The 27,495-nt window shown below is 41.5% G+C and overlaps 1 protein-coding gene across 3 annotated transcripts in view; it reads left to right on the forward strand.

Moving 5' to 3' along the window:
• The window catches only part of CACNA1C (calcium voltage-gated channel subunit alpha1 C), a 645,253-nt gene that overhangs the window by 598,191 nt on the left and 19,567 nt on the right, over window positions 1-27,495 (forward strand). For all 3 annotated transcript variants that reach the window (XM_035028541.1, XM_035028540.1, XM_035028539.1), the window contains 5 exons: window positions 314-479; window positions 1,051-1,178; window positions 2,019-2,115; window positions 4,163-4,265; window positions 24,785-24,886. In XM_035028541.1, coding sequence (XP_034884432.1) covers window positions 314-479; window positions 1,051-1,178; window positions 2,019-2,115; window positions 4,163-4,265; window positions 24,785-24,886 — 596 coding nt within the window. The remainder of the gene's footprint in view (window positions 1-313; window positions 480-1,050; window positions 1,179-2,018; window positions 2,116-4,162; window positions 4,266-24,784; window positions 24,887-27,495) is intronic.

Consider the following 27,495-nt stretch of genomic DNA (forward strand, 5'->3'; position numbering starts at 1 on the left):
ACTGCTATATGGCAGTTAAGATGAATGAACTAGAGCCTAATGGATAAATCTCCAAAACTTAACATGAATGGCAAAAAGAGGGACTTTTCAGAAGAGGTGGTTTGTGACCATTTATGGAGTTTTAAAACATTCAAAACAATGCTATGTATCTTCATATTTAGTAAATGTATCAGAGCATTCAGGGAATGATAAACACCAAATTCAATTTAGTAGTTCCCTCTGGGGAAGGAGGATGGGGCAAGGGGTGAGGGAAAGATCCAGAGATATGAGATGGGCCCCACAGGTGGTGGACTCTCTCACTGCTCTCCCCTAGGTGTGCCACAGGGGAGGCATGGCAGGACATCATGCTGGCCTGCATGCCAGGGAAGAAGTGTGCCCCCGAGTCGGAGCCCAGCAACAGCACAGAAGGCGAAATGCCCTGTGGCAGCAGCTTCGCGGTCTTCTACTTCATCAGCTTCTACATGCTCTGTGCCTTCCTGGTAAGCCAAGGTGGGACTGAACAGCCACAGGTTGTGAGTGTGCAGTTCAAGGCAGCCCAGGCCTTCTATCTATCTGCAGCTTGCAGTCAGAGGAACCAGCTTGGAAAGACTCAGTTAGTAGCAATTTCCAACCACTAGACAAGGGCACAAAACCCTGGGCAAGAGCGACCCAACCAGCACTTTTCTCATCTCTTCTTGGCTCTTGTCATGGTGGCATTGTCCCGGGGACAGGAGAGATGTGTGTGGAGGCCTAGAGGCAACCGATATGTTTTGGACACTTTGATGAGGAGTGTGGGGAAGGATGGTGGGGAAAGCTGCCCTCTGTCCTTGGCAGCCCTACCCAGCAGTTTGGTATGAGGGAAGATGTCCAGTCCACATGTGGGGTTCATCCCACACCACTCTGAGGGGACCTGTGTCAGGTTCATGCCCAAGAGACCCAAGTTCCAGGGGCTGATGTTTTAAATGGTGAATATAGCTGGTCTTTAGAAATGTGGGCTTCTGCCACGTATGACACTGGCTGGCAAAGTGAATTCAAGTAGCAAGAAACTCATCATATCTCTGTTCTCTGCAGATCATCAACCTCTTTGTAGCCGTCATCATGGACAACTTTGACTACCTGACAAGGGACTGGTCAATTCTTGGTCCCCATCATCTGGATGAATTTAAAAGAATCTGGGCAGAGTATGATCCTGAAGCCAAGTAAGTTTCCAGAGGGAAACACTGATTCTCAAAGCCCAGAGGACACTATGTGACCATACCTATAGAAGAGGTTCAACACAGGTTAGCGTTGGGTAGATCAGTTAGAAACACTGAACTGCACCAGACCCCAGGGTCAAGGGTCAAGGGCCAGTAATAGGAGGCCAAGCATCTTTGGCTAAGTCAAGAGCATATCTATTTTCAGTTGGGCAGAAAGACTGGAGATCCTAGTGTCAGGAATAACTAGTAAGTATTTAAGTTAAAATGTTTAGAGTCAAGCAGATCTCACCTCTATTCTTGCCTCAGGTTCAAGGATACCCTCATTGGTCAATCACATTTGGTTAAAATAAATGCCTTTTGGTCAGATGGTTAGATTGCAGCAGCAAGTATATGTGAAAATCTCATTGCACTACCCCAAGTCCCTTCCACCTTGAACATAGCACTGGTGGAAAATTGTTCATTAAAATCTAAACATGTGGGGTGCCTGAGTGGGTCAGTTGTTAAGCCTTCGGCTCAGGTCATGATCCCAGGGTCCTGGGATCAAGCCCCGCATCGGGCTCCCTGCTCAGCAGGAAGCCTGCTTCTCCCTCCCCCACTCCCCCTGCTTGTGTTCCCTCTCTCGCTGTCTCTGTCTGTCAAATAAATAAATAAAACTTTAAAAAAATAAAATAAAATCTAAACATGTATATATTGGTTTGGAGTTTTACCATGCAATTCTGCAACTTTGCACTGAGTTTGACCAATAGGGCGACAGCTATGGAGAGCCTGGTACATGAGTCCTGGGCTGCAGGCTGAGACCATGGCCCTCTGACTGATCTTTCCCTCCTCTCCTTCCTCTTTTAGGGGTCGTATCAAACACCTAGATGTGGTGACCCTACTCCGGCGGATTCAGCCCCCACTGGGTTTTGGGAAGTTGTGCCCTCACCGCGTGGCTTGCAAAGTAAGAGACCTGGGTTCATAGGGGAAAAAGAAAATATGGGAGGGAAGAAGCTTATTTGTCTTGTGACCTTGGTCAGGCCATTGATCCTTTAAGGGAGTGAAGATATTTTATGTGCTAAAGAAATGAGACTGAGCCAGATTATATTTTAAGGTTCCTTCCAACCATAAGTCCTCAGACTCCATAAAGGAAAACTGCAGTGAATGCCTCATGATCCAACAAGCCACATGCCCAGTCCCATCAGGCTGTACCATCTAGGCATCCTGGAAGACTTCCAGCCAAGGATGGATGGATTAGGGGTTCCCTTCCTGGGATCAAAGGGCTATTAAAGAGTCCATGCATCAGCTTCAGGGACCTATAAAGCCCTAAAATTATGTACAAAACCACTGAAATACAAATTGTACCAGGGAGAGAATCCATCATGTTCATCAGATTTCTAAGTGAGTCCATGACCCCATAAAAGTTAAAGACAAGATAGGCTCTTTAGACCCAACTCCTGCTCATGTAGCCCTCGCATGATCCTGAGAGTGAGCACCCCTTAAACTGTGTGCCCAGGCACCTCCCTTACCTCGCTGTAATCCCAACCAGATAGCCCTACAATAGCTGAAGAGTATTGTTTCTACTCTATCCCCTCTTCATTTAATTCCCATTTCCACCATTCTGTACTCCCTGTTGGAATAACAATGAGCCAAAAGGGGTTGGGGGAAGTGAGGTAAAAGAGCTGTATAGAAGAAGCACAAATAGAAAAATTCAACTCCGGATAATCCACTCATGGGAAATGGAGAATTGAATTGTACTCTGTTTCATTCAGTGTTTTCTCACTTAAATCTCCACTTTGTTCCCCAAAAAAAAGATTTTAGAAGATTTCCAAGGTTACAGAAGATATGAGGGGAAAAAAGCACAAATTAAATGTGAAGTCAAAGCACAATGGACAAAAGAGCAGGGACAAGTGTGGCCTGCATGAGGTGATAGAGCATCCATCATGGCCTCCAGATGGGCCTGGACAGGCTACCAATTGGGTGTTCAGCTTCCCAGTGACTGCTCCACAATTCACACTGTCCATGAGAGTCAAGAAGATCCAGTCACTGGGGCACCTGGGTGGCTCAGTCGTTAAGCGTCTGTCTTCAGCTCAGGTCATGATCCCAGGGTTCTGGGATCGAGCCCCGCATCGGGCTCCCTGCCCCGCAGGAAGCCTGCTTCTCCCTCTCCCACTCCCCCTGCTTGTGTTCCCTCTCTCGCTATGTCTCTCTCTGTAAAATAAATAAAAAATCTTTAAAAAAAAAGAAGATCCAGTCACTCAGGAAAATTATAACTTTGCTTGACACTATGATTAATAAGAGGACACCATGTGATCTAACAAATAAATTCTTTGACCACACCTTGAGAGCAAATGCCAGAACGACTTTCATGGTGCTCTTTCTCATAATTACTCTGGTGTGTGCTGAAGGCCCCACACCAGGGCACAATGCAATGGCAGCAATTTGGGGTGGTGAGAAAGGAGGGAAAAGGGCAATTCAATCTTATCCAGTCAACAAGCTTTTGACGCAGCTTGATGCAGAGGTATGTTTTTCAATATACAGAAAAGAAGATACACTGCACCTCCTTCATGCAAACCTACCATTACTGTCTCTCTTATCAGGGCTTTGGATGAACGTTGGCTGGCAGGTGGGCTCCTGGCAAGTGCCTGGCATGCAGCTGTTCTTTGTTGCCAGTAGAGAGCACACCCATATGCCTGAGTAGACATTTGAGCTGAGGAGGGGGTTGGGTGGGCTTAACATCCTTTTGTGAAAGCAAGGGTCTAATAAGGACAAACTCCATTCCTCTCTCACTCTGTGTGGAAGGGTGAGAGTACTTATGGCAGAGCTGAAATTCTCCCCAGAAGAGGTTTTGAATACATTTTAGTGACCCATGCCTCAAACCCCTACATGCTCCTGACATATGCACACAAGTTTGAAGTCTCCCTCCCAAAATTCTCCTGCCATGGTGGTTCTGTAGGTCCTTTGAGAACTGTTTGCTATAATCACCAGCTTTTCCTCCTCTTCCCCTCCAGCGCCTGGTCTCCATGAACATGCCTCTGAACAGTGATGGGACAGTCATGTTCAATGCCACCCTGTTTGCCCTGGTCCGGACAGCCCTGCGAATTAAAACAGAAGGTAAATGTCATCTGAGGGCTACTGGGAGAGCCACTCAGAAGATCTAGCTGACTACCCAAACAGCTTGCAAAATGCTCCCAGGATCTTCCCATTCTACGTAGTATCAGAGCAGTGGTTGAGTGATAACCTTCACATCCAGGGATGTTGAAGAGGCCTAGCCCACTCTTGTTTCCTTTGCTCCTTCAATGGCCTTTTGGTCTCTAGCTTATTTACTTTGAATTTTAGCCTCCCATTAATTTCTAAAAATTATTCTGGGTGATATCTTGAAGTCATAGCTTATAGTTCAAAAAGCAGAAGGTGATTAGTGTTACCTAAAGCAGGGCTAAGCCCCATCTAAATGGAATTTTACTAACTGTGTGGATCTCTCAAATGCTTAACTTGCTTTTTAAATTAGAACTGTCAGAAAGGGGTCATATTGGCAAATGGTGACTATGGCCAAAGTCATCACATACAATTGTACAGGCTGTGCCTGGATCAAGGTGCTCAGCCAGCCAACAGGTATGGGCTAAGATCTCACCTGTGCTCTACTGGTTGGGCCTTGCTCCCTCAGGGCTGTCTTCACCTGAAGAGATGCCTTCTGGTTTGCACAAAGGTACCCTATGGGCTAGCAGCAGCCTTGGCTGAGATAACCTGCTGTCCTTATAACTGATAAGTATTTCTGAGCCATTCTGTTGAAAAAGCTATATAGAATATACCTAAGAAGGTGTGATTGCTCGCCAAGAGCTTCTAGCTTATTATATAGTGTTTTACAGAGTATGGTCAAAAGACCACCTGCCTCGGATTCAGCTGTTGAAGTTTGTTTAAAATGTGATAAGTCATTTATTCTCTCTCTACTTCAGCTCCTTCATTTGTAAAATAAGAAAAATAATGACGTGTGGAAATTCAGTTCAGTGAATAATCCAGCAGAGAAGTGCCTTTTCTCAGTTAAATCCTTCCCGAAAATAATAGAAACATCTAAAATGGAGGAAAATAAGAAGCAGGCCAGCAAGACACATGTTAAAATAATGAGCTAATCTTTAAAAAATTAAAAATAGTTCAAGTTATGCTGCTGAACTAAAGAGAAACAAGGCTAAGGGAGGCGGTCCAAGATGCTGGCATAGGAAGACCCTGAACTCACCTCCTCCCAAGGACACACCAAATCTACACCCACATATGGAGCTATTCATCTGGAAGAACTGAGTGTTGATTGAACAACTTCTATACAACAAAAGTTAAGGGACCACACAGAGAATGGCAGGAAAGATGAAGACATGGTAACCATGGGAAACCCTCCCCACCAAACCAATGTGAAAACCTGCGGTGAGGAAAGATAGTACTGGGGGCCCTATACCCAAACTCACCCACCCTGGGACACAGGAAAAACAGTGGCTTAAAGGGAAACAAGACTATAAGTGAAGGAAATCCATTTATGTCCACTAAATGGCAGGAAAGGGGAACTACTGGAACTCTCTCCAGGTTGGAGGTACCAACAACACCATTGTTTACATTCCCCTCCACCTTGCTAGTGCGGATGGGAGCAGGGACCAGGTGCTCTAGCTGGCCTGCTAGGGTTACTCCAGTGAGCCCTAGGCCCTTAGCCCACACCAGCTCTCCCCACCCATGCCTGCCCCAGTTCCAACCACCCTACCAAGTTGACCTCCAGTCTCAGTGTACCCCAGGATACCCCCAGCCAGTGCCTGCTCCAGCTTTAGCCATTCCATCAGGGTAGTCCAGGCGTAGTGTGCCCCTGGATTCCCCCAGGCCATGTTGGCTTCAGCTCTGCCCAGCCAGCCAAAGCTTCCAGGCACACACAATGTACACAGGGGACATTCCTACACAAGGCTACTCCTTAAGACTGAGAGTGGTGGCAATTCCACCTAGTTTATAGAGACTAACACTGAAAGTCAAACAAAATGAGGAGGCAGAAGAGTATGTTCTAAATGAAAGAACAAGATAAAACCCCAGGAGGAAAAACCCTGATGAAATGGAGATAGGTAACTTATCAGACAAAGCAGAGTAAAGTAATGGCCATAAAAATGCTCACCAAACTCAGGAGAAGAATGGAGGAACACAGTAAGAACCTCAACAAAGAGTTAGAAAATATAAGAAAGTACCAAAGAGGAGTAACAGAGCTGAAGAATACGATAATTGAATTGAAAAATACACTAGGAGTCAACAGCAGATTCGATGATACAGAAGAATGGATCAGCAATCTAGAAGACAGAACAGTGGAAATCACCCAGTCAGAACAGCAAAAAGAAAAAAGAATTTTTAAAAATGAGAATAATTTTAACTTCCCTAATCTGGGGAAGGAAACAGGCATTCAAGTCCAGGAGGCAGAGAACCCCCCTCAAAATCAATAAAAATAGGTCAACACCTCAACATATAATAGTGAAGCTTGCAAATTTCAGAGATAAAGAGAAAATCCTGGAAGCAGCTCGGGACAAAACATTCTTAACCTACGAGGGTAGAAACAAGGCTAGCAGCAGACCTCTCCACAGAGACCTGGCAGACCAGAATGGACTGGCATGATATATTCATTGTGCTAAGTGGGAAAATATGCAGCCAAGAATAGCTGTCATTCAGAATAGAAAGAGAGATAAAGAGTGTCCAGGACAAACAAAAGCTAAAGGAATTTGTGAACACCAAACCAGCCCTGCAAGAAATGTTAAAGGGCATCCATTGAATGAAGGGAGAGCCCAAAAGTAACAAAGACCAGAAAGGAACAATCTACAGAAACAATGACTTTATAGGTAATACAATGGCACTAACTTCAGATCTTTCAATAATTACTCTGAATATAAATGGACTAAATGGAGATATCGGAGGATAAACGGCAGCGGGAGGGTGCCTGGACATGGGGATCTGACACCGCCGGTGAGTGACAGCCTCCCGCGCTGTGGACGGGGCACAGACTCACAGACCGGTAGCGTCAGGAAAGGACTTTAGGGTAGCCCCCAGGGTGGAAAACCAGAGCGGTGGGGTTGCGCACACGCGAACTGCAGCCCCCCAGACAGAAACCCGGAGCAGCGGAGTCGCGCGTGCATGAACTGGAAGCAGTTGGCGGTTTTAGAAGCACAAAGGGCAGAGACGTGCCCCGACCTGGAGGCAGGACTGGGAGCGCTGCAGAGGGGCGCACAACCCAGGACGCTGCAGTTTATAGCAGCACGGACAGAAGCAGAGATAGTGTGGCCTGGAGAGCTCAATGAAGAACAGACTGCAGTCTCTCTGCTCTGAGGCAGAGGGTTGGAAACGGTCTCTTCTGCTCTGACTCGCAGAAGAGACTCGGAAAGCCATCAGGGAAAGGCGCCAGAGAACAAAAGCCCCAAAGACTGATTCCCGCTGAGCCCATCCCCTGCCACAGGGGCGCAGGGCAACTCCACCCAAACGGGGTTGCCTGAGTAACAGCGCGGCAGGCCCCTCCCACAGAAGACGGGCTGGGAAAACAAGAGGCCAGCAACCCTAAGGTCCCAAGAAAACAGGTGCATCTTGCTTGGGTTCTGGTCAATAATTTGGACTCTATACATTCCCTCAAACACTCATCAACAGAATGACTAGGAGGAGGAGCCCCCAAAACAGAAAAGACTCAGAGATTATGACTTATGCTGCAGATTTACAAATGGATGCAGATATAACCAAGATGTCGGAGATGGAATTCAGGCTAGCAATTGTGAAGACAATGGCTAGAATGGAGAAATCAATTAATGGCAACATAGAGTCTCTAAGGGCAGAAATAAAAGGTGAATTGGCAGAACTTAAACATGCTATCAATGAGATCCAATCCAATCTAGATAATCTAACAGCTAGGGTAACTGAGACAGAAGAGAGAATAAGCGACCTGGAAGATAATGTAATAGATAGAAAGGGAAAAGAGGAGGCCAGGGAAAAACAACTCAGAATCCATGAAAATAGAATCAGAGAAATAAGTGACACCATGAGGCGTTCCAATGTCAGAATAATTGGAATCCCGGAGGGAGTGGAGAGAGAGAGAGGACTAGAAGATGTATTTGAGCAAATCATAGCTGAGAACTTCCCTAATCTGGAGAATGAAACAAACATTCGAGTCCTAGAGGCAGAGAGGACCCCTCCTAAGATCAAGGAAAACAGGCCAACACCCCGGCATGTAATAGTAAAACTTGCAAATCTTAGAACCAAGGAAACCATCTTAAGGGCAGTTAGGGGGAAGAGATTCCTTACGTACAGAGGGAGGAACATCAGAATAACGTCAGACCTATCCACAGAGACCTGGCAAGCCAGAAAGGCCTGGCAAGACATATTCAGGGTACTAAATGAGAAGAACATGCAGCCAAGAATACTTTATCCGGCAAGGCTTTCATTTAGAATGGATGGAGAGATGCAGAGCCTTCCACGACTGGCAGAAGTTGAAAGAATATGTGACCACTAAGCCGGCCCTGCAAGAAATATTAAGGGGGTTCTATAAAAGGAGAAAGACCCCAAGAGTGATCTACAACAGAAATTTACAGGGACAATCTATAAAAACAACGTCTTCACAGGCAACATGATGACAATTAATTCGTATCTTTCAATAATCACTCTCAATGTGAATGGCCTAAACGCTTCCATAAAACGGCACAGGGTTGCAGATTGGATAAAAAGACAGGACCCATCCATATGCTGTCTACAAGAGACTCATTTTGAACCTAAAGATACATCCAGACTGAAAGTGAAGGGATGGAGATCCATTTTCCATGCCAGCGGACCTCAAAAGAAAGCTGGGGTAGCAATTCTTATATCAGACAAATTAGATTTTAAACTAAAGTCTGTAATAAGAGACACAGAAGGACACTATATCATTCTTAAAGGGTCTATCCAACAAGAAGATCTAACAATTGTAAATATCTATGCCCCCAACATGGAAGCAGCCATCTACATAAGCCAACTGTTAACCAAAATAAAGAGTTATATTGATAACAATACGTTAATTGTAGGAGACCTCAGTACTCCACTCTCAGCAATGGACAGATCATCTAAGCAGAAAATCAACAAGGAAACAAGAGCTTTGAATGATACATTGGACCACGTGGACCTCATAGATATTTACAGAACATTCCACCCTAAAACAACAGAATACTCATTCTTCTCGAGCACACATGGAACTTTCTCCAGAATAGACCACATACTGGGTCACAAATCAGGTCTCAACTGATACCAAAAGATTGAGATTATTCCCTGCATATTCTCAGACCACAATGCTCTAAAACTGGAACTCAATCACAAGAAAAAATTTGGCAGAAATTCAAAGACATGGAAGCTAAAGACCACTCTGCTCAAGAATGTTTGGGTCAACCAAGAAATCAAAGAAGAACTTAAACAATTCATGGATATCAATGAGAACAAAAACACATCAGTCCAAAACCTATGGGATACTGCAAAGGCGGTCCTAAGGGGGAAATGCAGAGCCATCCAAGCCTCACTCAAAAAAATAGAAAAATCCCGAATTCACCAACTAACTCTACACCTTAAAGAACTAGAGAAAAAGCAACAAACGATGCCTAAGCCACGCATTAGAAGAGAAATAATTAAAATTAAAGCAGAGATCAATGAATTAGAAACCAGAAACACAGTAGATTAGATCAACGAAACTAAAAGTTGGTTCTTTGAAAGAATTAATAAGATCGATAAACCACTGGCCAGACTTATCCAAAAGAAAAGAGAAAGGACCCAAATTAATAAAATTATGAATGAAAGGGGAGAGATCACGACTAACACCAAGGAAATAAAAACAATTATTAGAAATTATTATCAACAACTATATGCCAATAAACTGAGCAATCTGGATGAAATGGAGGCCTTCCTGGAAACCTATAAGCTGCCAAGACTGAAACAGGAAGAAATTGACAACCTGAATAGGCCAATAACCAGTAACGAGATTGAAGCAGTGATCAAAAACCTCCCAAAAAACAGGAGTCCAGGGCCTGATGGATTCCCTGGGGAATTCTACCAAACATTCAAAGAAGAAATAATACCTATTCTACTGAAGTTGTTTCAAAAAATAGAAACAGAAGGAAAACTTCCAAACTCATTCTATGAGGCCAGCATTACCTTAATCCCCAAACCAGGCAAAGACCCCATCAAAAAGGAGAATTTCAGACTGATATCCCTGATGAATATGGATTCCAAAATCCTCAACAAAATCCTAGCTAATAGGATCCAACAATACATTAAAAGCATCATCCACCACGACCAAGTGGGATTTATCCGCGGATGCAAGGGTGGTTCAACATTCGCAAATCAATCAATGTGATAAAACACATTAATAAGAGGAGGGAGAAGAACCATATGGTCCTCTCAATTGATGCAGAAAAAGCATTTGACAAAATACAACATCCTTTCCTGATTAAAACTCTTCAGAGTATAGGGATAGAGGGAACATTCCTCAAGCTCATAAAATCCATCTATGAAAAACCCACAGTGAATATCATCCTCAATGGGGAAAAACTGAGAGCCTTTCCCTTAAGATCAGGAACACGTCAAGGATGCCCACTCTCACCACTATTGTTCAAATAGTACTAGAAGTCCTAGCAACAGCAATCAGACAACAAAAAGAAATAAAAGGTATTCAAATTGGCAAAGAAGAAATCAAACTCTCTCTTTTCGCAGACGACATGATACTTTATGTGGAAAACCCAAAAGACTCCACCCCCAAATTACTAGAACTCATCCAGCAATTCAGTAATGTGGCAGGATACAAAATCAATGCACAGAAATCAGTTGCTTTCTTATACACTAACAACGTAACTGTAGAAAGAGAAATTGGAGAAACGATTCCATTTACAATTGCACCAAAAACCATAAGATACCTCAGAATAAACCTAACCAAAGAGGTAAAGGATCTATACTCTAGGAACTACAAAACACTCATGAAAGAAATTGAAGAAGACACAAAAAGATGGAAAAATATTCCATGCTCATGGATCGGAAGAATAAACATTGTTAAAATGTCTATGCTACCCAGAGCCATCTATACCTTCAATGCCATCCCAATCAAAATTCCAATGACATTTTTCAAAGTGCTGGAACAAACAATCCTAAAATTTGTATGGAATCAGAAAAGATCCCGAATCGCCAAGGAGATGTTGAAAAAGAAAAACAAAGCTGGAGGCATCACATTGCCCAATTTCAAGCTATATTACAAAGCTGTGATCACCAAGACAGCATGGTACTGGCACAAAAACAGACATACAGACCAATGGAACAGAATAGAGAACCCAGATATGGATCCTCAACTCTATGGTCAAATAATCTTTGACAAAGCAGGAAAAAAAAAACAAAACAAATAACAAATAATCAAGTCAAAAAGTGGGCAGAAGAGATGAACAGACACTTCTCTGAAGAAGACATACAAATGGCTAACAGACACATGAAAAAATGTTCATCATCATTAGCCATCAGGGAAATCCAAATCAAAACCACACTGAGATACCACCTTACACCAGTTAGAATGGCAAAAATGGACAGGGAAAGAAAACAAATGTTGGAGAGGTTGTGGAGAAAGGGGCACCCTCTTACACTGTTGGTGGGAATGCAAGTTGGTACAGCCACTTTGGAAAACAGTGTGGAGGTTCCTCAAAAATTTAAAAATAGAGCTACCCTATGACCCAGCAATTGCACCCCTGGGTGTTTACCCCAAAGACACAGATGTAGTGAAAAGAAGGGCCATATGCACCCCAATGTTCATAGCAGCAATGTCCGCAATAGCCAAACTGTGGAAAGAGCCGAGATGCCCGTCAACAGATGAATGGATAAAGAAGATGTGGTCCATATATACAATGGAATATTACTCAGCCATCAGAAAAGATGAATACCCAATTTTTACATCAACATGGATGGGACTGGAGGAGATTATGCTAAGTGAAATAAGTCAAGCAGAGAAAGTCAATTATCATATGGTTTCACTTATTTGTGGAACATAAGGAATAACATGGAGGACATTAGGAGAAGGAAGGGAAAAATGGGCGGGGGGAATTGGAGGGAGAGATAAACCATGAGAGACTATGGACCTGAGAAACAAACAGGGTTTTAGAGGGGAGGGGGGAGGGGGGATTGGTTAGCCCGGTGATGGGTATTAAGGAGGGCACGTACTGCATGGAGCACTGGGTGTTATACGGAAACAGTGGATCGTGGATCACTACATCAAAAACTAATGATGTATTGTATGGTGACTAACATAACATAATAAAATTAAAAATAAATAAATAAATGGACTAAATGTTCCAATCAAAAGACATAGGGTATCAGACTAAGTAAAAAAAAAAAAAAAAACAAGACCCATGGATATGCTGTCTACAAGAGACTCATTCTAGACCCAAAGACACCTACAGATTGAAATTGAGAGGGTAGAGGACCATTTATCATGCTAACAGACATCCAAAGAAAGCTGGACTAGCAATCCTTATATCAGACAAACTAGATTTTTTTTTATTATTATGTTATGTTAATCACCACACATTACATCATTAGTTTTTGATGTAGTGTTCCATGATTCATTGTTTGTGAATAACACTCAGTGCTCCATGCAGAACATGCCCTCTTTAATACCCATCACCAGACTAACACATCCCCCCACCCCCCTCCCCTCTAGAACCCTCAGTTTGATTCTCAGAGTCCATAGTCTTTCATGGTTCGTCTCCCCCTCCGATTCCCCCCCATTCATTCTTCCCCTCCTGCTATCTTCTTTTTTTTTTTTTTTTAACATATAATGTATTATTTGTTTCAGAGGTACAGGTCTGTGATTCAACAGTCTTACACAATTCACAGCGCTCACCATAGCACATACCCTCTCCAATGTCTATCACCCAGCCACCCCATCCCTCCCACCCCCCACCACTCCAGCAACCCTCACTTTGTTTCCTGAGATTAAGAATTCCTCATATCAGACAAACTAGATTTTAAACCAATACTGTAATAAGAGATGAAGAAGGACACTCTATCATAATAAAAGGGTCTATCCAAGAAGATCTAACAACTGTAAATATTTATGCCTTTAACTTGGAAGCAGCCAATTATATAAACCAATTAATAACAAAATTAAAGAAATACATTGATAATAATACAATAATAGTAGGGTACTTTAACACCCCACTCCAGCAATGGACAGATCATCTAAGCAGATCAACAAGAAAACAAGGGTTTTGAATGACACACTGGACCAAATGGACTTCACAGATATATACAGAGCATTCCATCCTAAAGCAACAGAATACACATTCTTCTCGAGTGCACATGGAACATTCTCCAGAAGAGATCACATACTGGGTCACAAATCAGATCTCAACTGGTACAAAAAGATTAAGACAATACCATGCATATTTTCAGACCACAATACTTTAAAACTTGAACTCAATCACAAGAAAAAAATAGAAGGAACACAAATACATGGAGGCTAAAGAGCATCCTACTAAAGAATGAATGGGTCAACCAGGAAACTAAAGAAGAATTTTTAAAAATACATGGCAGTGAATGAGAGTTCAGGACCTTTAGGATGCAGCAAAGCTGGTCTTAAGACTGAAGTATATAGCAATTCAGGCCTTTCTTGAGAAACAAGAAAAGTCTCAAATACACAACCTAACCTTACACCTAAAGGAGCTGGAAAAAGAACAGCAAATAAAGCCTACATCCAGCAAGAGAAGGAAAATAATAAAGATTAGAGCAGAAATCAATGATATAGAAATTAAAAAAAAAAAACAGAACAGATCAATGAAACTAGAAGCTCGTTCTTTTAAAGTTAATAAGATTGATAAACGCTTAGCCAGACTTATCAAAAAAGAAAAGAGAAAGGACCCAAATGAATAAAATCATGAATAAAAGAGGAGAGATCACAACCAACACTGAAGAAATACAAACAATTAGAATATTATGAGCAATTATATGCCAACAAATTAGGCAATCTGGGGACGCCTGGGTGGCTCAGTAGGTTAAGTGGCTGCCTTCAGCTCAGGTCATGATCCTGGGGTCCTGGGATCGAGCCCCACATCAGGCTCCTTGCTCAACAGGGAGCCTGCTTCTCCCTCTCCCTCTGCCTGCTGCTCCCTCTGCTTGTGCTCTCTCTGTCAAATAAATAAAACCTTTAAAACAAAATTAGGCAATCTGGAAGAAATTGATGCATTCTTAGAAACATAAATTACCAAAACTGAAACAGGAAGAAATAGAAAACCTGAACAGGCCCATAGCCAGCAAAGAAATTGAATCCATGATTTAAAAAATCTCCTAACAAACAAGAGTCCAGGGCCAGATGGCTTCCCAGCGGAATTCTAACAAACATTTAAAGAAGAATTAATACCTATTCTTCTGAAGCTGTTTCAAAAAAAAAAAAATAGAAATGGAAAGAAAACTCATTCTATGAGGCCAACATTACCTTGATCCCAAAATCAGGCAAAGACCCCACCAAAAGGGAGAATTACAGACCAATATCCCTGAAGAACATGAATGCAAAACTTCTCACCAAGATACTAGCTAATAGGATCCAACAGTACATCCAAAGGATTATTCACCATGACCAAGAGGGATTTATTCCTGGGCTGCAAGCATGGTTCAACATTCACAAACCAATCAATGTGATACACCACTTAATAAAAGAAAGAACAAGAACCATATGATCCTCTCAATTGATGCAGAAAAAAGCATTTGACAAAACACATCATCCTTTCTTGATAAAAAAAACTCTGCAGTTTAGGGATAGAGGGAACATACCTCAATATCATAAAAGCCATCTATGAAAAACCCACAACAAATATCATTCTCAATGGGGAAAAACTTAGAGCTTTCCTCCTAAGGTCAGGAACATGACAGGGATATCCACTCTCACCACTGCTGTTCAACCGGAAGTCCTAGCCTCAGCAATCAGACAACAAAAGAAATAAAAGGCATCCAAATCGGCAAAAGAAGTCAAACTTTCACTCTTCAGAGATGACATGATACTCTATGTAGAAAACCCAAAGACTCTACCCAAAAATTGCTAGAACTGATACAGGAATTCAGCAAAGTGGGAGGATATAAAATCAATGCACAGAATTCAGTTGCATTTCTATACACTAGCAATGAAGCAGAAGAAGAGAAATCAAGGAATTGATCCCATTTACAATTGCACCAAACACCATAAGATACCTAGGAATAAACCTAACCAAAGAGGTAAAAGATCTGTACTCTGAAGCCTATACAGCACTTATGAAATAAATTGAGGAATACACAAACAAATGAAAAAAAATCCCATGCTCATGGGTTGGAAGAATAAATATTATTAAAATGTCTATGCTACCCAAAGCAATCTACACATTCAATGCAATCCTTATCAAAATACCATCAGCATTTTTCATACAGCTGGAACAAACAATCCGAAAATTTGTATGGAACCAGAAAAGACCCTGAACAGCCAAAGGAATGTTGAAAAAGAAAACCAAAGCTAGAGACATCACAATTCCAGACTTCAAGCTGTATTACAAAGCTGTAATTAATCATCAAGATAGTATGGTACTGGGCGCCTGGGTGGCTCAGTTGGTTAAGTGACTGCCTTCAGCTCAGGTCATGATCCTGGAGTCCCGGGATTGAGTCCCGCATCGGGCTCCCTGCTCGACAGGGAGCCTGCTTCTCCCTCTGACCCTCCCCCCTCTCGTGTGCTCTCTGTCTCTCTCATTCTCTCTGTCTCAAATAAATAAATAAATAAAAATCTTTAAAAAAAAAAAGATAGTATGGTACTGGCACAAAAACAGACACACAGATCCATGGAACAGAGCAGAGAAACCAGAAGTGGACCCTCAACTCTATTGACAAAGCAGGAAAGAATATCCAGTGGAAAAAAGACAATCTCTTCAACAAATGGTGTTGGGAAAATTGGACAGCCACATGCAAAAGAATGAAACTGGATCACTTTCTTACACCATACACAAAAATAAACCCAAAATGAATGAAGACCTAAATATGAGACAGGAATCCATCAAAACCTAGAGGAGAACACAGGCAGCCACCTCTTTAACCTTGGCTGCAGCAACTTCTTGCTAGACACATCTCCAAAGGCAAGAGAAAAAAAAGCAAAAATGAGCTATTGGGACTTCCTCAAGATAAAAAGCTTTTGCACAGCAAAGGAAACAATCAACAAAACTAAAAGGCTGCCTACAGAATGGGAGAAGATATTTGCAAATGATATGTCAGATAAAGGGCTAGTATCCAAAATCTATAAAGAACTTATCAAATTCTACACCCCAAAAATTAAAAATCCAGTCAAGAAATGGGCAGAAGACATGAACAGGCATTTCTCCAAAGAAGACATACAAATGGCCAACAGACACATGAAAAAATGCTCAAAATCACTCATCATCAGAGAAATACAAATCAAAACCACAATGAGATACCACCTCACATCAGTCAGAATGGCTAAAATGAACAACTCAGGAAACGACAGATGTTGGCGAGGATGTAGAGAAAGGGGAGCCCTCTTACACTGTTGGTGGGAATGCAAACTGGTGCAGCCACTCTGGAAAACAGTATGGAGGTTCCTCAAAAAGTTAAAATACAACTACCCTATGACCAAGCAATTACACTATTAGGTATTTATCCAAAGGATACAAACATAGTGATTCAAAGGGGCACCTGCACCCCAATGTTTATAGCAGCAATGTCCACAATAGCCAAACTATGGAAAGAGCCCAGATGTCCATCAAGAGATAAATAGATAAACATGTGGTATATATACACGATGGAATATTACTCAGCCATCAAAAAGAATGAAATCTTGCCATTTGCAACTATGTGGATGGAACTAGAGGGTATTATGCTAAGCAAAATAAGTCAGCCAGAGAAAGATAAATACCATATGATTTCACTCATATGTGGAATTTAAGGGAAAGGAAGGAACATAGGGGAAAGGAAGGAAAAATAAAACAAAAACAGAGAGGGAGACAAATCATAAGAGACTCTTAACTATAGGAAACAAACTGAGGGTTGCTGGAGGGGAGGAGGTTGGAGGGATAGATAACTGGGTGATGGGCATTAAGGAAGGCACTTGAAATAATCAGCACTGGATGTTGTATGTAACTGATGAATCACTAAATTCTACCTCTGAAACTAATAATACAGTATATGTTAATAAAAAAAAGAATAGTTTTGGGGCGCCTGGGTGGCTCAGTCGTTAAGCGTCTGCCTTCAGCTCAGGTCATGATCCCGGGGTTCTGGGATCGAGCCCCACATCGGGCTCCCTGCTCAGTGGGAAGCCTGCTTCTCCTTCTCCCCCACTTGTGTTCCCTCTCTCACTGCGTCTCTCTCTGTCAAATAAATAAATAAAATCTTTTAAAAAAAATTTAAAAACTCACAAAACTCTATAACAGTATTAAAAAAAAAAAAGAATAGTTTTAAGAACTTCTAGAACAACATCAGGTGCACAAACATTCACATTATAGGGGTTCCGGAAGGAGTGGGGAAGCTTATTTGAAGTTATTTGAACTTATTTGAAGAAATAACGGCTGAAAATTTCCCTAACCTAGGGGAAAAAACAGACATCCAGGTCCAGGAAGCACAAAAAGCCCTAAACAAGATGAACCCAAAAAGACCCACACCAAGGAATTTTATAATTAAATTGTCAAAAGTTAAAGACAAGGGGAGAATTTTTAAAGCAGCAAGAGAAAAACAACTTGTTATGTACAGAGGAACCCCCATGAGACTATCAGCATATTTTTCAAGATAAATTTTTCATGGCAGAAGTTAAGTGGGATAATATATTCAAAGTGCTGAAAGAAAAAACTGCCAACCAAGAATACTCCACCTGGCAAGGTTATCATTCAGAATTGAAGGAGAGAGTTTCCTAGACAAGCAAAAATTAAAGGAATTCATCACCACTAAACCAACCTTACCAGAAATGTTAAAGGGCATTCTTTAAGCAAAAAATAAAAACCTGTAACTGGAAATAAGAACATATACTCACTGGTAAAGGAAAATATATAGGAAAGGTGGTAAATCGGCCACTTAAAAATATAGGATGAAGATTAAAAGACAAAAATAGTAATTTAACTGTAACTACAGTAAGTAGTTAAGGAATACACAAAATTAAAAATGTCAGGGGTGCCTGGGTGGCTCAGTTGGTTAAGTGTCTGACTTTGATTTTGTCTTAGGTTATTATTTCAGGGTCACGACATCAAAGTCCCACATTGGGCTCCACACTCAGCAAGGAATCTGCTTGAGATTCTCTCTCTCCCTCTCCCTTCTCTCACTCGCTCTCTCTCAAATAAATAAATAAATCTTTTTTAAAAAAACTATGATATCAAATAGGATGTTTGAAACATAAAATGTTGGGGGAAGGGAGTAAAAATGTAGTGCTTTTAGAATGTGTTCAAACCGAAATGACTATTAGCTTAAAATAGACTGCTATATATATAGGTCAATATATATGAACCTCATGGTAACCACAAACCAAAACCTATAATAGATAAAAAATAAAGAGAAAGGGACTCAAACAAAACTAAAGAAAACCATCAAACACAAATGAAGACACCAAAAGAAGAAAAATGAAACAGAGAATTGCAATAACAACCAGAAAACAAGTGACAATAAGTACATATCTATTAATAATTACATTAAATATAAATGGACTAAATGCTCCAATCAAAAGACATAGAGTGGGGATGCCTGGGTGGCTCAATCATTAAGCATCTGCCTTCAGCTCATGTCATGATCTCAGGGTCGTGGGATCGAGTCCCACATTGGGCTCCCTGTTCAGCGGGAAGCCTGCTTCTCCCTCTCCCACTCCCCCTGCTTGTGTTCCTGCTCTATCTCTCTGTCAAATAAATAAATAAAGTCTTTAAAAAAAAAAGACATAGGATGGCTGATTAGATTTTTTAAAAAGAACCATTTATATACCGCCTATAAGAGACTCATTTCAGATCTAAAGCCACACAGAGACTGAAAGTGAAGAGATGGGAAAATGATACCCCATGGAAATGGAAACAAAAAAGAAGCTGGTGAAGTAATACATCATACAAAATAGAATTTAAAACAAGGACTATAACAAAAGACAAAGAAGAGCATTACATAATGATAAAGTGTTCAATCCAAGAAGAGGATATAACATTTGTCAATATTTAGGCACCCAATGTAGGAACATTTAAAAATATAAAGAAAATATTAATAGGCATAAAGGGAGAAATTGACAGTAAAACAATAATAGTAGGGAACTTTAATATTCCCCTTAACCAATGGATAAATCATCCAGAGAGTCAATAAGGAAATACTGGCTTTAAATGACACATTAGGCCAGAAGGACTTAATATATATGGAACATTTCATCCAAAACAGCAGAATACACATTCTATTCAAATGCTTATGGAATGTTTTCCAGGATAGTTAGGCCACAAAACAAGTCTTTAATAAATTCAAGAAGATTGATATCATATCAAGCATTTTTTTCCAACCACAATCTGGTGAAACTGGAAATTAATTACAAGAAGAAAACTGGAAAAAACACAAACATGTGGAGAATGAACAATATGTTACTAAACAACCAGTGGGTCAACAAAGAAATCAAGAGGAAATTTTTAAAAATACCTTGAGACAAATGAAATTGGAGACAAAACTTTCCAAAATCTGTGGGATACAACAAAAGAAGTTCTAAGAAGGAAGTTCATAATGATACAGGCCTACCTCAAGAAACAAGAAAAATCCCAAATAAACCATCTGACTTTATACCCAAAGGAACTAGAAAAAGAGGAACAAAGCCCAACATTAGTAGAGGGAAGGAAATAATAAAGACCAGAGTGGAAATAAATGAAATAGAGATTGTGAAAAAAAAGAAAAGATAATAAAAGTAAGAGTTGGTTCTTTTTTTTAATATTTTATTTATTTATTTGTCAGAAAGAGAGCACAAGCAGGGGGAGTGGCAGGCAGAGGGAGAAGCAGGCTCCCCGCTGAGCAGGGAGCCTGATGAAGGACTCAATCCCAAGACCCTGGGATCATGACCTGAGCCAAAGGCAGTTGCTTAACTGACTGAGCCACCCAGGCATCCCAAGAGCTGGTTCTTTGAAAAGATCAATAAAATCAATAGCCAAACTCAAGAGAAAAAGAGAGAGGACCCAAATAAATAAAATCAGAAATGAAGGAAAAGTTACAACTGACACCACAGAAATACAAAGGTTAAGAGATTACTACAATTATACACCAACAAATCGGAAAACTTAGAAGAGATGGATATATTCCTAGAAATACATAATCTTCCAAGACTGAATCACACACACAAAAACAGAAAATCTGAATAGACCAATTACAAGTAATAAAATTGAAACAGTAATTTTTAAACTCCCAAAAACAAAAGTCCAGGACCAGATGGCTTCATGGGTCAATTCTACCAAACATTTAAAGAAGAGTTAGTACCTATTCTCAAATTATTCCAAAAGATTGAAGAGGAAGGAAGTCTTCCAAACTTATTTTACAAGGCCAGCATTACCCTGATACCAAAACCAGACAAAGATACCACAAGAAAGAAAATAACAGGCCAATATATCTGATAATATAGATGTAAAAATCCTAACAAAATATTAGCAAACAAAATTCAACAATACATTAAAAGGATCATACACCACAATCAAGTGAGATTTATTCCAGAGATGCAAGTATGGTTCCACATCCACAAATTAATCAATGTGATACCTCACATTAACAAAACAAAGGATAAAAATCATATGATCATCTTAAAAGAAGCAGAAAACGCATTTGACAAAATTCAACATTCATTTAAGATAAGAAAAACTCTCAACAAAGTAGGTATAGAAGGAATGTATCTCAACATAATAAAGGCATATATGACAAGCCCCAGCTAACATCATACTCAATAGTGAAAAGTTTCAGCTTTTCCTGTAAGATCAGGAATAAGACAAGTTATGTCTACTCTCACCACTTTAATTCAACATAGTATTTGAAGTCCTAGCCACAGCAAGTAGGCAAGAAAAAGAAATAAAAGGCATACAAATTGGACAGGAAAAAGTAAAATTGTAACTATTTGCAGATGACATGATACTATATAGAGAAAACCCTGAAGACTCCACCAGAATCTGTTAGAATTAATAAATGAATTCAGCAAAGTCATCGGATGCAAAATTAACATACAGAGATCAGTGTTTCTATACACCAATAACTATCAGAAAAAGAAAGTAAGAAAACAATTTCAGGGGTGCCTGGGTGGCTCAGTCGGTTAAGCATCTGCCCTTGGCTCAGGTATGATCTCAGGGTCCTGGGATTGAGCCCCACATCGGGCTCCCTCCTTGGCAGGGAGTCTGCTCTCTCTCCCTCTCAAATAAATAAATAAATAAATAAAACAATTTCATTTACAGTTGCATCAAAAATAATGAAATACCTATGAATAAATTTAACCAAGGATGTGAAAGACCTGTACTCTGAATACTGTTTAAGACATTGATAAAAGAGGGGCACTGGGTAGCTCAGTTGGTTGAGCATCTGCCTTCGGCTCAGGTCATGATCTCAGCGTCCTGGGATCAAGCCCCATTCGGGCTCCCTGCTCAGCAAGAAGTCTGCTTCTCCCGCTCCCTCTGCCTCTCCCCCTGCTTGTGTGTTCTCTATCTCTCAAATAAATAAATAAAATCTTTACTAAAAAAAAACACATTGATGAAAGAAATTGAAGACATGAATAAATGGAAAGATATTTTGTGCTCATAGATTGGAATAATTAATATTATTAAAATGTCCATACTACCCAATCTACATATTCAGTGTAATCCCTATCAAAATACCAATGGCATTTTTAACAGAATTAGAACAAAGTATCTCAAAATGTGTATGGAACCACAAAAAAAATCCAAATGGCCAGAGCAATCTTAAAAAAGAAGAACAAAGCTGGAGGTATCATGCTCCATGATTTCAAAGCTATATTAATCAAAACAGTATGGTACTGGTATGAACACAGACACATAGATCAATGGAATAGAATAGAGAGCCCAGGAAAAAACCCACACACATATGGTCAATTAACCTATGACAAAAGAGGCAAGAATATACAATGAGGAAGTCTCTTCAATAATTGGTGTTGGGTACATTGGACAGCTACCTGCAAAAGAATAAAACCAGACCACTATCTTATATCATATACAAAAATACACAAAAATTAAATGGACTGAAGACAAATGTAAGACCTGAAACCATAAAACTCCTAGGAGAAAACATAGGCAATAAGTTCTTCAACATCGGTCTTAGCAATATTTTTAGACCAGTCTCCTCAGGCAAGGACAAAAAGCTAAAATAAACAAGTGAAATTATATCAAACTAAAGTTTCACACAGTGAAGGAAGCCAACATAATGAAAAGGCAACCTGCTGAATGGGAGAAGTGTTGGTGGGGTTTGTTCCTCCCGGAGACTCAAGGGAAAAACTGTTCCATGCCTCTCTGGAGGGGGCGGGCTGTGCTTGGCCTTCCTTGGCCAAAGCGGTATCACTCCAGTCTCTGCCTCCATCCTCACATGGCCTTCTTCCCTGTGTGTCTCTGTGGGTCTTCTCCAGTAGTATTGGATGTAGGGCCCACTCTAATAAAGTATAACTTCATCTTAACTAATAACATTTGCAAAGACCCTATTTCCAACAAAAGCTACATGCCAAGGATGTATGAAGACATGAATTTGGTGGGGACACTATTCAACCCACTACAGAAGATAAGCATATTTGAGCATTATTTTAATTAGGACTCTCATTGAATATGTCGGAAACCACTAACTACCTTAACCAGGAAGGGAATTTAACCATGCAGGATTGCCTCCATAACTGGAATGCCCAGGATCGTCCTCCGGCTCCAGGTATTGTTTGGATCCAACAGGGGATTCAGGAGTCCATCACTCTCCCTCCATTGCCACCTCTGCTTACTTCTGTTGGGAGCCTCTCTGGTGTGGCCACAGGGCAGATTTCACCTCAGACAGTCTTTAACAGCAGAGCTCTCAACCGTACTGCTTCCCCTGTGTAACAGCAGTAAACACCCCTGTATTGGTTTCCTATGGCTGTGGAACCAATTACCACAAATTCTTCGGTTTGAACAACACCTAGTTGTTAACCCACAGTTCTATAGGTTAGGGGTACAGCCATGGAGTACCTGAGTTCTCTGCTAAGTGTCTTACAAAGCCAAAATCAGGACACTGATCAGGATATGTCCTCTTCCAGAGGCTCCCAGCTCATTCGGGTTTTTGGAGGAATTCATGTCTTGCCATTGTAAGGCTGGCTCTCAGCTGGGGACCACTGAGCCCCCAGGGGCTGCCTCTCTCCATTCAATTCACAACATTGGTGTGTGCTTTCTCCCAGGCCACAGCCGTCCTCTCGCATTCCTCTGCTCCCAACTGGGGACAACTCTCTACTTTTATCTTTTGACCTCCTTCATGTGGTACTTTTTTATTCGTTTTGTTTCTATTTTGTATTGAAGTATAATTGACATATAACACTATATTAGTTTCAGATGTACAACATAATGATCCTTATTTGTATATATAAAGAAATGATCACCAGAGTAAATCTGATTAATGTCCATCACCATATAGTTACAATTTTGTGTGTGATGAGAACTTTTAAGACTTACTCTCTTAGCAACTATCAAACATGTAGTATGGTTTCATTAGCCATAGTCACCATGCTGTACATTGCATCCCATGATTTATTTATTTTCTAACTATAGGTTTGCACCTGAGAACTCTCTACTTTTGAAGAGTTCATGTGATTAGGTCAGGTCCACCTAGATAATCTCCCTATCCTAAGGAGATAGGAGCCACATGATCTAATAATCATGGGGGTAAAATCCATTATAGTCCAGGGACCATGGACCCACCAGGGACCAGGCAAGGTGTGTATATCAGTGGTGGTGGGACATAGCTCAGGGGGTCTTACACTACTGCCCACCACACCCTGTCTTACAGCTGCTATACCACCAGTGTCCCAGAGGCTGCACGGGATCGGCAGCAAATTAAGCCTGTTTTACCAGTGGAGAAAGTAAACCCAGAGAAGCTCCAAAACAGAACCCAGTGTGTTTTGAGTCCAGCTTCTACACTGAGGTTTTGCTACCTCTTCCCCACAGGACATGCAGCAAAGAGCTTTGACACCGAGGTCCCCCTGCGTATGGATGCTTTGTGTGGGGAAAACCTCGATCACCCATAGAGTCCCGTGAGAAGTGCTGTGCACCAGAGCAGCCCCTCCTGCTCTCTGGCAGGTGGTGGATGAGTTCAGTTGGGCCAGGCTGTCTGGTCCGCTCCGAGGGCCACTCACGAGGAAGCAGCGTGTGGGGATGAAGGATCGCCACTGGCTGGCCTGAGCAGCAGGCAGGAAGGAAGGGAGAAGGAATGGCACTGGACAAGGAACGGAGGGAGGGAGAGGTAGGACCATGGAGAGCAATACAAAGAAAAAGAAGATGGAGGTGACATTTGGTCGAATGGAGAGAAAGAAAGTGAAGCTGATGGACCAGGGCTTTCTGTGGGGTGGCGGCTTCCCACTCTGCTCAGGGGGACCCACCCCATGGGCCCCCAAAGGGCTGATGATCGTTTTCAGCCTTGCATCTCCCTCCCCTCAGGAAACCTAGAACAAGCCAACGAGGAGCTGCGGGCCATAATCAAGAAGATCTGGAAGCGGACCAGTATGAAGCTGCTGGACCAAGTAGTGCCCCCAGCAGGTGGTGAGTGCTCCCACGATCTCCAAACCCTTGGCTCTTGCCTGGTTCCTGAGTCCACGAGGCTCGTGGGAAGACTGCTTTCCCTCCTGCCCTTCCTGTGCAGTTCCAAGGCCGTACTGGTTGGAAGGGACAAGGGCACCATGCCTTCACAAACTCAGATACAGAATGTCAGGTTGGAAATCTGGTCTAACCATACATTTCATAGACTAAGCAAGGCCCCTTGATGCTCAGAGGTTTGGCAGAACTTCCAAGGAAACTCTGCAAAGTATAGGTTTCCCCATAAATTACTAGGCTGGTTGCTCTGGAAATAATGGGGACCTGGAAAAAGAATCCCCTGAGATCCACTCTTGGTTGATATTCTTTTTGTTTTATATAGGGCAGTGTTTCTCGCTTAACCAACTGAGCCACCCAGGCGCCCTAGGACAGTGTTTCTCTACTCTCTCAAACCCAGTGCCCCTTTTCATAACAGTTTATAATGCCCCTATTACTATCCTGAATGAAAATTATAACCTTCCTACAGATATAGTTTCCAAAATATTAATATAACACCTTAACTTGGGGCACCTGGGTGGCTCAGTTGGTTAAGTGACTGCCTTCAGCTCAGGTCATGACCCCGAGGTCCTAGGATTGAACCCCGCATCAGCTTCCCAGCTCAGCAAGGAGCCTGCTTCTCCCTCTTCCTCTGACCACCCTCCTGTTCATGCTCTCTCTCTCTTTCTCAAGTAAATAAATAAAATCTTTAAAAACATACATATATAACACCTTAATATAAAATACATTAAAGTCAAATGTTTTTCAATATATGCACACTTGGGCACTAAGGGTTATGGCACTATGCCAGAAGCTACAGTTAACTGATAAAATACTTGCATGCATCCACTTATGATGAGTAAGTTTGTGTTTAAAGGAACTAAGACAATATTGACTATTGTTGACATTTTGTATTTGTCATTTTGAAGTAAGGGATAACTAAGTATATTAAATAATATATACACACATAGGTATACGCACGTACATGCACATACATAGAACAAATGCAGACTGATATAAGCGGGTCAGATGCAGCAGGTCACTCAGATACCACAAGGAGCATTGCCATCAGGGATACAATTTTCCAAAATGTAAAGCCTTCTTGGTCAAGTGGAAACAAAGCAAAGTATGGTCATCCATCAATTTACCTAGCAGTTATATACCTGGGAAATTCTGGATATATTAAAACCAGGCAAAAAAATTATTTTCTGTTCATATGTAAAATGAAGTTAGGTTCTTAGCTCAGGTAAGGACATTAGGCAGAGTGTAAATCTATTATTTGTTGTGCAAAACATGCCTGTGTTTTAAGGGACACATCTGGAACCACCTAATGATTGTAGCACACTGTGACAACCAAAAAAATCCCACACATTCCCAAAACACTCCTTAATGTTGACACCGGCCCTGTTGAGAACCACTTCCCAAAGGGAATCAGGACTGGAACTCAGTGAAAAGTCACCTACACAGGCCAAGCACCACATGACGTTTTGCATACCTTATTTAATCCTTATAACATTGCTGTGAAGTTTGCTCAAGAAACTGAAGTACTGGGCGCCTGGGTGGCTCAGTTGGTTAAGCGACTGCCTTTGGCTCAGGTCATGATCCTGGAGTCCCTGGATCGAGTCCCGCATCGGGCTCTCTGCTCGGCAGGGAGCCTGCTTCTCCCTCTGACCCTCCCCCCTCTCATGTGCTCTCTCTCATTCTCTCTCTCTCAGATAAATAAATAAAATCTTTAAAAAATAAATAAATAAATAAAATCTATTTAAAAAAAAAAAAAGAAGAAACTGAAGTACTTAGAAGCTATGTAGCTGACCCAATGCTATAGGGTAAGTACCTGGCAAATTGAGAATTCAAACCCAGGCCTGGAGGACACCAGAACTCCAAGCTCTTTCTGCCCTGCAGCTCTTCCTCACTGGCTACCCTAGACGGGGGACTCAGGTTTTCTCTCCCACATGGGAATGAGGTGTTTGCCATGTGGAAGGTCACCACTGCTGTGGACTTGGCTATTCTTAAGAGACAACTAGGAGTAGGAGAACCATCACAGGCCCCTATGTCTAACCTACCAACTGTCTCCTGGGCCCACTTCCTTGAGAAGAAGATGGAGCCAAGAGGCTACTCACAGGGCATGCAATGTTCTCCTTGGAGACTCTGGCTTCTCCACCACCTGGTTCATTCCCAACACAGAGGCTGACTATGTCATGTGTAACTTGGGGGTCTAGCCCAGCAGGGATCCAGCCAAGCCACATGGTAAGAAAAGCCAGTCTGTCTGGTTTGAAAGCAAAACCCAAACTTAGAGAAGAAAGGTGCTCCTTCCACCAAACTTCATCTTTAACCAGAACTGTTTGCACTTAGGGGACTAGTCAATTTATGATGGGCACCTCAAGTTTTGGATTCAAATAAAAAATTAGTTAGCCATGTCAGTTAATTTTTTTTTTACTTTTTTAAGTTTTTTTTACACTTTTTTGTTGGTTTTAAAGCAAGGTGGGAAATAATTTTAATAATAGGCTACTTCTACTGTTAAAAAAAAAGAGAGAGGGGCTAAGAATATGTTTGCTTATTTGCAGAAAGCATTTGCAGAAAGA

This window comes from Mirounga leonina, unplaced genomic scaffold (genome assembly GCF_011800145.1).
Source record: "Mirounga leonina isolate KUSES-001 unplaced genomic scaffold, KU_Mleo_1.0 Mir_201, whole genome shotgun sequence".
Lineage (NCBI taxonomy): Eukaryota > Metazoa > Chordata > Mammalia > Carnivora > Phocidae > Mirounga > Mirounga leonina.